Here is a 13,077-nt window from a genome sequence, read left to right on the forward strand (position 1 = left end):
ATAGTTTTCTATTGATGGTATGCATTAGCGAACACTTAATATATTTGTGTCTAAAGGACTTAGACTGGAACAATTGTATATAATATTAAGGCAATTTAGTAATTAAGATGGATCGTTATTATTCTGTGTTACCTAGGTAGTAGTTGCAATAAATGAAGCATTAGAGTCAAGTAAAAGTAGCCACATGAAAAACTGGCGCGGGCTTGATGCAGTATTGTAAAGAGTAATATTAGAAGAGAGCATTGTTAGGATAATTGGTGTTCCTGCAAAATTTCTTCCCCTGGTTTCTTACATCACGTTGTGTGGATAACACATGTATTTGATAACATGTCTAGTGATGGGCGGACCCACGGTAGTTTAGGTTTGCCGGGTGCAGCCAGACTTTAGTTAAAAGTTCGGTTCGGGACCCGGACTTGACCCGAACTTGGCTCCAAATACTAATCCCCATACAAGTCAATGGAGACCTAAACGTCTGTGCTGTAAAATAGCCATGAGGGCTAGGAGGGTGTAAAAGGAATCAAAATGGGGGTATTTACCTTACAAACATGTGGATATGGAATAAATTTTTTTTTTATTGTTTTTTAAGAAAGGCTTGGGCTCATTCCTATTTTTGATAACCAGTGCAGGTAAAACAGACCACTGTGGGCTCCAACCCACAGCTATCAGTTTTACCTTGGCTGGTTATTAAAAATAGAGTGAATCCCAAAAGGTTTTTTAAAATTATAATTAGAAAAAATGCTGTAGGGTCCCCCTATTTTTGATTACCAGCCAAGGTAAAGCATACAGCTGGGGTCTGGTATTATCAGGATGGGAAGGGTCATTGTTATTTGGCTCCTCCCAGCAGCCAACAGCCAACCCAGAATTGGCGTATCCATTAGATGCGCCAATTCTGGTACTTTGACAAGCTCTTTCCGATTGCCCTGGTGCAGTGGCAATCAGGGTAATACTTTTGGGGTTGATGTCAGCTATAAACTGATATCTGAAATCAAGCGCAGGGGTTAGTAATGGAGAAGTACATATCAGACACGCCCATTACCAATCCAGCAAATGTAGTTAAAAAAGACATAGACACATGAGAAAAAAAGATTATTTGAAGAAAGACTCCCCCACACTCATTCACAAATTTATTATTTCAAATAAAATCCTCGAAGTTCTGACAAAATCCAATTGTCAATAAAAACTACCCTACAAGCCCTTATTTACCAATTTATTAATTCAAAATAAATCCTGACAATTCTGACATAATCCAATGAAGTAATGTCCCACGATGGATATCGATTGTCAACTTTCTGAGAACGACACTCTATAGGTCACTGCCGGTCAGCGGCAGTGCGGAATTTCTCACGAGCTGGGATGGCTGCAGGCTGCTATTTTTAGGCTGGGAAGGGCCAAATAACCATGGGTCTTTCCACCCTGAGAATAATAGACCCCAGCTGTCTGCTTTACCTTGGCTGGATATGAAAAATAGTGCAAAAGCCAAACATTTTTTTGAATTATTTATTGAAATAATTTAAAAAAAAACAAAATGGCATGGGATACCTCCTATTTTTGATAACCAGCCAAGTTAAAGCTGACAGTAGAGGGTTGTAGCCCACAGTTGTCTGCTTTACCTATGCTGTTATCAAGAAGATAATTCATTTTCTTTTTTTAATCTTTATTGTTCACAAGAGTGTACAGACATGTTCAACATGCAATAAAGCTTGAGTCGAGTGTCACTAGCATATTGCACCTGATTTTCTCGCATCAGATGCTATACGCTCATGTGAGTCCAGCCATAATGTAAATTACCCTTTCGGTAGATTCCCCTTCCCCACTAACATTCAATAAATTGTTGCACCTATTTTTTTTTTTTTTACATAAACTACATAAGTAATTAAATTAAATCAAGGAAACTAAATACATATAGAAAAATAAAGAAAACAATTACCATGATTATCAGTGTAGCAGGTCCGATGAAGCTCCAAATAAAATAAGTATCATGTCGAAGCCAACACCTACAAGATAATAACATATGAAAAATATATAAAATATATAAAACATTTTGAAAAAATAAATTCATTGCATTATTTTCTAGTTCTAATTTACAGCACCTACCAAATATGTAAAATTAAAACACACAAAGCAAGATTTAGCAGGATTTACATGTACAGTATCTATCTGTATTGCATCCATGTCTCGAGGATCTACATAGACTTTAATGGCTACTTCTGATCTCCAAAATTGGATGAGAATAGGAACAGCTCTGAATGTTGGAGTATATGATGTGAGGTGCTTGGGAGTAATGCGTCAAGATTATCAAGCTGCAGAAGTGGGAAAGGAGTTTGCTGGTGTCAGCCTCTGAGAGAGCCTGGGAAACTTTTGTGCTGCTTAACTTATGTCACAGTGGAGGCTACAGTTAAGTAAACAAATGGATGTGTGGAAACTCAGCATGAAATGGTGTCAGTGGGCTACATGTTACTGAGAAACGCTGTAATCAGTTGATGCAGTAATTAAGAATGTTATTGCTTTTCTCACAATGCAGCATATTATTAGTTCTTTAACACTAGAACTAATGAGGTAATCATTTTGACTACTTTGCACTATGTATTTCTATATAGGTGTCACGAGGCCAGTAGTTCTAGTGTTAAGTAGTACATAAGCCTAGTGTCTTTTTCTCATACTTGCTGAACAGAAGAAAAGCCTCATAAATATATTGGTCTCTTGCTGGGTCTGAAGATTTGAATGCCCTACCACACATAGGGTATGGCAACTGTCACAAAATAGGTGACAATACCTGCCCAAACCAACCATGTTGCTGAGAGTCAACGGTAAGCTACACCATATTACAACCTACCCTTCCTATGCATTCTTTTTTTACACGGTTGACCCTTGGGGTAATAGATAATGGAAGGTCACTACACTTTACTAGAGATGGGCAAACCCCCAGATGTTCACGTTCAGCAGGTCCGTCACAACTTTAAAAAAAATCTGGTTTGGAATCGGACTTGAACCCGAACATCTGCCTGGACGCCAAACCCCATAAAAGTCTATGGACAACTGCGCTGTAAAATGGTGGTAGAAAGGGCCAGGGGGATTAGAGCAGGACTGTTATACTTACTGAGTCTCCCGTGCAGCTGTAATACTGCTTCCTGGTCCGTTCATTAACAATCATACATATTCATTGCAATCACAGTCAGTCCCGGCATCTGTGATTGATTGCAGTTAGACCGTGCCCCCACCCTTTGTGACAGCATCTATGATTGGTTAGAATCACACATTCTGTCTGCGTACCTATAGTGCTGTAAAAATAAATAAATAAAATAGCATAGGGTCCCCCAATGTTGTGGTACCTAGCACAGATAAAGCTACGGCTACAGGCTGCAGTCCTCAGCCATGTGCTTTTCTTGGTTGTGTACAAAAATAAGAGGAACCTTATGCGGCTCTTTTAAGAAATTATGTAAATAAGTAAATAAGTAAATAAATAATGTATGCATGCTGCACCCACCAAATTTTGATACCCAGCTACAATAAAGCAGACAGCTTGGGGCTGGTATTCTCAGGCTGGGGAGACCCATGATTATTGGGCCCCCGAGCCTAAAAATACAGTAGCAGCCTGCAGCCTCCTAGAATTGTCGCATCCATTTGACGTGACAATTCCAGCACTTTACCTGGCTCATCCAAATTGCCCTGGTGCAGTGGTAATTGGGGTAATATAAGGGGTTAATGAGAGATCACATCTACCACTAAGCCCTGGATTAGTATTTGGAGGCGTCTATGAAACTTCCACCATTACTAATCCTGTAAGTGAAAAGAAAAACACAAACACTGAAAAAAAATCTTTATTTGAAATGAAATACAAACAAACCCACCCTCTTTCACCAATTTATTAACCCCAAATACCCAGGTCCGATGTAATCCACAAGAGGTCCCATAACAATTCTGGCTCTGCTACATACTGAAGTCACAGCGTGCGAGTATATTACAGAACGCGACTGCACGCTGTGGCTTCAGGCAGAGACTGTCTGAGCCGCAGCTGTGCATCACTTAGTTTAACTTTTCCCATGGTAGCCCACCTGTGATCACAGGTAAACTCACCTCAGGTCACCTCATTAAACTCAGTGATCTCACCTCAGGTGAACTCATTCAGTTCAATGAGACCTGCATCTCTTAGCAGAAAACCGTGAATTTTTTTGCCAAGAGATGCAAACTTGGTGCTGGAATTTGTATAAAAAAATCCTGCACCAATACTGCATTTCCTGGCAAAAAAACTCATCAAAATGTGATGTGGTTTTGATGCAATTTTTTGCCATTAGCTGCAGATTTGGTGCTGAAATTTATATACCAAATTCCTGCACAAAATCTGCATCTCCTGGTAAAAAAAACCCCGCATCAAAACAAGATTTGTTTAGACACATTTTTTTGCCACAAGATGCAGATTTGGTGCAGGAATTTTGTTTGTAAATTTCTGCACCCAATATGCATCTCCTGGTAAAATATCATGTTTAGATGCGTTATTTTGCCAGAAAATGCAGTATTGGTGCAGGAATTTGATATATAAATTTTAACACAAAATCTGCATCTCTTGGCAAAAAAACACGGTTTTCTGATAGGTGATGCAGGTCTCATTGAAATGAATGACTTCACCTGAGATGTGGTCACTGAGTTCAATGAGGTCACCTAAGGTGAGTTTACCTGCAGTCACAGGTGGGGTACCATGGGAACCTCCACCTGTGACCACAGATAAACTCAGTGACATCACCTCTAACAGCTGCGGCTCAGTCTGTAATGTTCCCACACGCTACGACTTCAGTATGTATCAGAACCGGGATCGTCGTGGGCACTCGGTGTTTGGTGGGTTAATAAATTAGAGAAAGAGGGTGAGGTTTTTTTGTATTTTATTTCAAATATAGGATTTTTTAGTGTTTCTGTTTATTTCTTTTTACTTAATAATAATAATAATAATAATAATCTTTATTTCTATAGCGCCAACATATTCCGCAGCGCTTTACAATTCAGGAGGCTCATATACATATACATATCATATACATAAACATATACAAACAAGTAACAATTATAGAAGATACGATATTTAAAGGAAAAAATGGCAACCCTGCTCGTGAGAGTTTACAATCTACAATGAGATGGGGGGAGGGGCAAGGTACAAGTGCTTATTTACAATGACAATCCAGCCATCTCATGGGGGACAGATAATGGCTTCGTGGACCAGTTGGCCAGAGCCTTGAGATGCATTTGGGTGCCATGGAGTTTGACGTGGGGTTATGTTCTGAGAAGTTGTAGAGGGATTAGGTGAAAAATCTTACAGGGTTAGTAATGGAGGGTATCAAAGACCCTACCCTTTACTAATCTAAGGCCTAGTTTCAACTGTAAGCTGTCATTAACCCATTATATTACCCCAATTGCCATTGCACCAGGGCAATCGGGATGAGCCACGTAAAATGCCGTGATTGTCATATTTAATGGATGCAACAATTCTAGACAGCTGCAGGCTGCTAATTTTAGGTTGGGTTGTCCAATAACCATGAGCCTCCCCAACTTGAGAGTACCAGCCCCCAACTGTTGGCTTTATCTTGGTTGTGTATCAAAATAGGGGGATCGCACTATGTTTTTTTAATGTATTTAAATAATAACAAAAAGCAGCATAGGGTCCCTCTAATTTTGATACACAGCCAAGATAAGCACATGACTGGGAGCTGCAGCCTGTAGCTCTATGTTTTCTCTGCGCTGGGTATCACAATATGGGTGGACCCTACACCAATTTATTTATTTTTTTATTTTTACACCAATATACGGAAGTGTTATGATCCGGAACCATGGAAGACCACCACAAATCATTGGCAAAAAGGTGACAAGAGCATTGGCAACTAATCTGGCCGTCATCCCCTTACTAACCAACACAACTAGAAGTAGCCGAGGGGTGAACTAACATCCTGTGCACCGCGAACCCAGCCGGAGAACTAACTATCCTAAAGGTAGGAAAGATGAATAACTCTCTGCCTCAGAAAATAGACAAGAATAGAAAGCCCCCCACATTCAAAGACTGCGGTGATATAGGAAAAACACAATACACAGGTAGATGACAGGATAAGCAAAAGGTGATGCCCCCGCTGACTAAAATAGGAAAGGACAGGAAAGGGACTGATGGTTGCCAGAGAAAAACCCTGCAAAATACCAACTTCCTGATAGTACAAAAAGGCCATCAGATCGCTCGATCTGAACTCCGTCCTATACCAGGTGCCCTTGTCATACCAATGAACAGAAAACAAGAATTATAACAAATTCAACAAGCCACAAACACATGGACCCAAAGGAGCTATACTCCACACAGAACTGCAGGGAGTTCCTCAACAATCCACTGAGGGGGAAAATCCCTGGAAGGAAATAAACTGAAACCAACCACAACAAATGACAAACCCAGATAAGCAAAGAACCAGACAATAAATAAAGAGCAAGCACTTATCTGCAGTAGATGTGGTGTAGAGCAGGATTAAGCAGGCTAGAGATACAAAGAACAACTGACATCCGGCAACAGCCTGCAATCAGACCAGGACTAAAATAAGCAAAATGTTAGCAAAGGAAACACCCACTGCACAACACACCTGGTCTCTGTCCAAACCTTTCCTGGCCGCCAGAGGGAGTCTCCCAGCAGCCAAGACATAACTAACATTCACAACACGGAAGCAAATAGCATGTGTGATTACAACCAATAACAGACACTATCACAAAGGGTGGGGGCGTGGTCTGACTGCAACCAATCACAGACGCCAGGACTGACAGTGGGCAGGGGAATGTATTAGGGTTAATGAGCGGACCCAGAAGTAGAGTTACAGCAGCGGGGAAGGGTCCTCCTTTAGTCTTTATTTTGTGTCTTTTTCCTTAATTTATTTATTTATTTATTTTTAAATTACCTGGGTGGCCAAATTCGAACAGTAACACAGACTTTCCTGAGAAGTCCGTATTCAGGGGCCGTGCATGGACACTAGGTATCTAGTTTGGACCCCTAACTTTGCAGTTCAGGTTTGCCCATCACTACTGTTTGAGTGTTGGATGATATATTCAAACAAAACCTTTTTAACAGAGTTAAATTTGCTACTTACAACTTGTAAGCCTCTTGAATGACTGAATGTTGGTGACAGTTTTGATGCGCTTATATAGCCATCAAACTCCGACGTCAGCAGTTTTTAATTGCTTATCAAGGACTTCCTATTATACTATTTGCATAATCAGCATTGTTGTTGCTGGATTCAGAATATTTAAATAATATAATTATTAAATAATATATTATCTTAGATTATTACTGTAAGAGTTAATTAGTAAACAGCGTTTTGCGGAAAAAGTAGACGTGTCTTGAGGAAACGCACGTGATTATTTTGATTCAACACAGCGAAATTCATAAGGATTACGTTTTCTTCTAGTCAGCAAGGTTGATATATATAGAGCAGTGTTGAGTAAACCTTTTTTCTCTAGATGTAGAGGATACCCCCTGGCAATCATTTTTCAAGTTCATCCTCTATTTCCTATAACTGAACCAGTTGTTAACCCAATTAGACACATTTTCCCCTAGTCACATTGCTCTCATTTTACGTTCCAACTAGTGATGGACAAGCACTAAAATGCTCTAATACTCATTAATCAATTTGAGCTGGTCACATGCTCGGATGAGCTCAACACGAGTAATGAGCATTATGGAAAGTCAATGATTGGGCAGCTCAGGTCTCCACCCACATACAGCCAGCCAGGTCACACTACGTCCAATAATGTTGTTTTATCCCCTAGGAGAGCCATTCAGACACTGCAAATGGCTATCCCTGGGGTGCCTCTTCACATGAGGCAGTGATGCAAGCCTGTCCTTTGTGCTGTGTTTCACATATACTGTACGAGCACCCGCGATACTCGGCTGAGCACCGTGAGTATCCAAGCACCCTAATGTTCGATCGAGTACTGAGCAGTGCCAAGCAGGTTCGCCCATCACTTGTTCCAACCTTTCATTTGGCACTGTATCAAACTCTTTTGAAAAATCGAGATAGAGTACATCCAGTGTTACCCTGGTCCAATCTGAAAGTTACTTGCTCAAACCAGATTACCAGATTAGTTTTACAGGACAGATGTTGATGCTGGGCTATGAGGTTATTTTTAGTGAAATAGTCCAGTATAGCATTTTTTTATTATTTTAGTGGTGAAAAAAAGCAAAAATTTGTGGGAAAAAAAAAATGTTTGGGTTGTGTGTCTGTCAATGGAGTTGTGTAATGGCTAATTTTTTGAGGGAGAGACAACGTTTTCAGTCACACGATTTTAGGATAGATATGACATTTTGATCACCTGTTATAGCATTTTTTGTGGTATTGCAGCGACCAAGAAAATGTCCTTTTGACATTCTTAATTTTTTTCTATTTACAGTGTTTACCAATCACCTTAGTTATTTTTATATCTTTTATTTCTATTTTTTAAAACATTTTTTTCAACTTTTCACAGTATTTGTTTGTCCCCTTAGGGACTATAACCTGCGATTGTATTATCATTTCTGCTATACAGTGTGTCCACCCATATCCTATCCCCCGCCATTAACTTGAGAATGGCGGCAGCTATAGGCATAGAGGTGGTGTGTAGGTATAGTAAAGTAGCCATGTGCTACGCAATGAAACCACCTATAGCGCCACCTGGTGGAAAACAACGGAGTTAGCATTTTTATCTCGAAAACAGAACGAGATAGAGAAAAAAAGTGAATTACAAAGTTGTAGGGCATCATCAATTCAATGCGAATCGACATCTTGCGTATAGAAATGCTATGATTAGAATGTGTAAAACTCACAAGGCTTCGGACGTGAAGCAATACCTCATGGAGACCTTCCTACAAGTCATTGGATATGGTGGCTGCGTGGAGTGGCCTCCACGCTCACCTGACCTGACCCCATTGGACTTCTTTCTGTGAGGTCACATCAAACAGCAGGTGTATGCGACCCCTCCACCAACATTGCAGGACCTACGACGACGTATCACAGATACTTGTGCAAACGTGTCACCTACCATATTGCACAACGTGCAGCAAGATACAGTATGCTGTCCAGAGTCCAGATGTGCATTGAAGCTGACGGTGGCCACTTTGAGCATCAAAGTTAAATGAGCACCATATACGTGACCAGCATTCAATGTTTTGGGGGGGGTCATGGGTTTCATGTCATAGCATTTCTGTATGCACTTCAATGCCTGTAGCTCAACGCCGTTCTCAAGTTAATGGCGGTGGACAGGATATGAGTGGACACACTGTATTGTCATAGCATTGCTGTATATCATAAAAATCATGGTCTACTTTGAGGCCCAGCAAATGGCAGGGTTGTAAGGAAGCTCCATGATGACAAGTACGGAAGTCTTTAACAGATTCCCGGCTGTCATAGCAAGCCATCGGCACCCCACAATCTTGTCATGAGGACACCGATCGACACATAGAATGGCGTACCCCTCTGCTGGTGTGTTCTGAATGCTGGTCAAGAGTTCGACAGTGGCATGTAACAGGTAAACACGCACAATTGTTAAAGGCAGGTCCTACTGTGACACACAGCCATCATATGCCAAGTATGAAGAAAGCTTACGCCATAAGCCTGCTCCGTATACCTGCTTCCGACTTAAACCGTACATGTACGGTAGATGCTTAGAAGGGGTTAATACTTTCTCTCATCCACTCCCACCATGTTGCCCAGACTATTTTTGAGGGACCAACACTATCAAGTTTTAGTTTCTGACTGTTCATTTAGTTGAAAAATATTTGTGTGTCATTTTACTTTGTTTGGCAATGATCTAAAATTTGTTGCATTGATCTGTTTTTTACCCAGTTTACTTATTTCTAGAATTATTTAATTCTCTTTAATTCTCTAAATGCTTTCTTTTTGTCATTTATTGTGCCTCTGACAGTTTTACTTAGCCATAGCGGTTTTCCCTTCTTTTCGTAAATTGCTTATTCCCATTGGGTATATGTTTTGCACAGTTTCTATTCAGAATGCTTATACTGTAAAAGTGTCCCATTTGTTTGATGTAGTTTTATTTTAAAGGACATTTTCTACATCTATGTAGTAAACTTGGTTCATAACATTATCTACAGCAAGTGAAACTATTGAACACATCACCCATTTTCTAAGTAACTATATTTATAAAGGTGCTATTGACATGATTTTTTTACCAGATGCTGGAAACAATCCATCCATTCCACACAGGCAAAAAAAAAAATCAAACCATAGATGGCAATAAATTTAGTGATGCGTAATAATGAGAAATGACACAGGGAAAAAGTATTAAACACACTTACTGAAATTTATTATTAGTACAAAAGTGTTTGTTGGAGATGACCGCTTCAAAATTCATTTTGTATGGAGCAACTAGTCACATGTATTGCTCAGTTGTTATTTTCACCCATTCTTCCATATAAACACTCTTCAAATCCTGAAGGTTCGGTGGGCTCCTTGTTTGAACTATGAGCTTTAGTTCCTTCCATAAATGTTCTATTGGATTCAGGTCAGGTGATTGGCTGGGCCATTCTAACAGGTTTATTTTCTTTCTCTGAAAACAATTAAAGTTTCCTTGGCTGTGTGGTTTGGATCATTCTCTTGCTGAAATGTTCATCCTCATTTCATCTTCATGATCCTGGTAAATGGCAGCAGATTTTTATCAAGAATGTCTAGTTACATTTGTTCATTCATCCTTCCTTCAATTATATGATATTTGCCAGTGCCTTATGCTGAAACTGCTCCACACCATGATATTTCCACCTCCAACCTTCACTGTTGGTATAATGTTTTTGGATCCAAACATGGTGTGCATTTTGACATCCAAAAAGTTACATTTTGGCCTCATCTGACCAGGCTATAATCTCCCAGTATTTCATAGGTCTGTCTAAATCTCGGTATACAAACTTTAAACATGGTTGAGCACACTTTTTGTTCAGCAATGGATTCTTGCGTTGTAAGCATGCATATCGGCTATGGAGGTTGAGTGCATTACTTTTTTTTTTTACTTTGAAACAATTGTAACTACTGATAACAGGTCTTTGTGTAGCTCTCCAAAGGAGGTTCTTGGCTTTCTGACAACTCTTCTGATAATTCCTTTTACTCCTCTGTCTGAAATCTTTCAGGGAGCACCTGGTTGTGCCCAGTTTATGGTGAAATTTTGTTCTTTCCAGTTCCTGAATTATGGACCCAATAGTTGTCACTTGAGCCTAGAGTAGTTTAGAAATTCTTCTGTAACCAATGCTATCAGTATGTTTTGCTACTATATGGTTGCAAAGGTCTTGAGACAGCTCACTTGTTTTACCCATCATGAAATGTTTCTTGTGTGGCACCTTGGTAATGAAACACATTTTTAGAGGCCATCATTTAAACCAGCTATTATTTTTCACTAAGTGGCAGGATTGCTTTCTAAGTACTTATAGATTTCAGCTAGTGTCATGACTTTCAATGGCTATTTGCACCTTTCTTTTTCTTCATGTGTTCAATACTTTTTCCCTGTGTCATTTCTCATTACACATCACTAAATTTATGGACAGCTATGTTTTGAATTCTTTGCCTGTTTGATTTGGATGGGTTGTTACCTACACCTGGGGAGAAATTCAATGGCACCTTTAGAAATATATTTACTTAGAAAATTGGTGACGTGTTTAATACTTATTTCACCCGCTGTATTTAGTAAGTTTCACACAATTGGTAAATCTTCCAGGCTCTGATGAGTCCTCCTGGAAAGTAACACTCTCCTAAACCCCAAACATTGCATGGTGCCATAATTAGACAGGTGTAACATCTAGCTGCATGATCGGATAGCAGTGCTTAAAAAATAATAATAATGTATTACAAAGCTGTGACAAGTGAAGGCTACAATCATTATGTTTTTAATAGGTACTATCCCCACCTTTCAGTCATGAAAGCTGCAACTTTCTTCAATCTACTCTGTGTATCAATTCTTCTCTTCGATGTTAATAACTTACAATTTTTATTTTTTTTGGATGACAATCTGTCCACTTATATGAGACACACACAGAGGAGCAGCTCATTTTAATTTCCATAACTTTTAATATATGCATTCTTTCATGTGAACACATAACTGGTCAGCTCTTTCAGGTCATTCAGGGCATATGAAAGTGGTGTAATATGCAAAAGGAGCATAGTATAATGGGAGCAAAGTTTGGATAAATAATAACATGATGTTTTCCCTTGGTGGGTTCAATGATAGTTACATAGGTTGACAACAAACCTAGGTCTATCAAGTTCAACCTTCCTCCACGAATTATACATTTTGTCACTAAATCATTTATAACCAACAATGTTGTGTGTACTGAGGAAATCATCCAGCCCTTTTTTAAAAGCTGTTATAGTATCTGCCATTACTACCTCTTGCGGTAGGGCATTCCACAGTCTGACTGCTCTAACTGTAAAGAACCCTTTCATATTTAGCTGCCATAACCGCCTTTCTTCCACACGCAGTTAATGTCCCCTCATTCTTATTCCTTCCAAAGACAATACTTAGTCATGTGATAGTCCTATGTATTGGCCACACATATTGACAGATATAAATGAGATCTCCTCTAAGACGCCTTCCATCTCTTGTAATAATCTAGTTGCCCACCTTTGAACTGAGTCTAACTTCCAAATATCCTTTTTAAAATGTGGAGCCTAAAACTATATCTGATATTCAAGATGTGGCCTTAGAAGTGATTTAAAAAGGGGTAACAATATGATGAGATCACGATATCCAATTTCTCTTTTTATACGAGCACCCTAAAATCTTGTTTGCTTTTGCAGCTGCTGCTTGACATAGAATAGTGCTGGTCATGGTGCTATCAATACTATTTGAGTCCTGCACTTATTACTTGCCTGATCTCTTAAAGTGCCCACTCTTTTTTAGCCAGCAACAGTTGGATTGAGACTTTGTGCCCAGTGACAGTGTCTACCAGTATGTGAATCACAAAAGCTGCCTTGGTCCTAAGAAACTGTTCTGATCAGAATGAAAAAACATTACTTCCAGACCCTCCAATAGTGGAGATATGCAGCGTGTAACATGTGACATTTGGGAGAGTGGGATAGAGGAGATAACGTTGTGCTC

General features: G+C 39.5%; 1 protein-coding gene across 15 annotated transcripts in view; it reads right to left on the reverse strand.

The window, feature by feature from the left end:
- The window catches only part of ADGRL3 (adhesion G protein-coupled receptor L3), a 1,180,558-nt gene that overhangs the window by 363,230 nt on the left and 804,251 nt on the right, over positions 1-13,077 (reverse strand). For all 15 annotated transcript variants that reach the window (XR_012754627.1, XM_075352554.1, XM_075352542.1 and 12 more), the window contains one exon: positions 1,928-1,994. Coding sequence is in view for 14 of the 15 variants with exons in the window: in XM_075352554.1 (XP_075208669.1) it covers positions 1,928-1,994 (67 nt within the window). In the remaining variant the exon portion in view is untranslated. The remainder of the gene's footprint in view (positions 1-1,927; positions 1,995-13,077) is intronic.

Source organism: Anomaloglossus baeobatrachus, chromosome 1, assembly GCF_048569485.1.
Source record: "Anomaloglossus baeobatrachus isolate aAnoBae1 chromosome 1, aAnoBae1.hap1, whole genome shotgun sequence".
NCBI lineage: Eukaryota > Metazoa > Chordata > Amphibia > Anura > Aromobatidae > Anomaloglossus > Anomaloglossus baeobatrachus.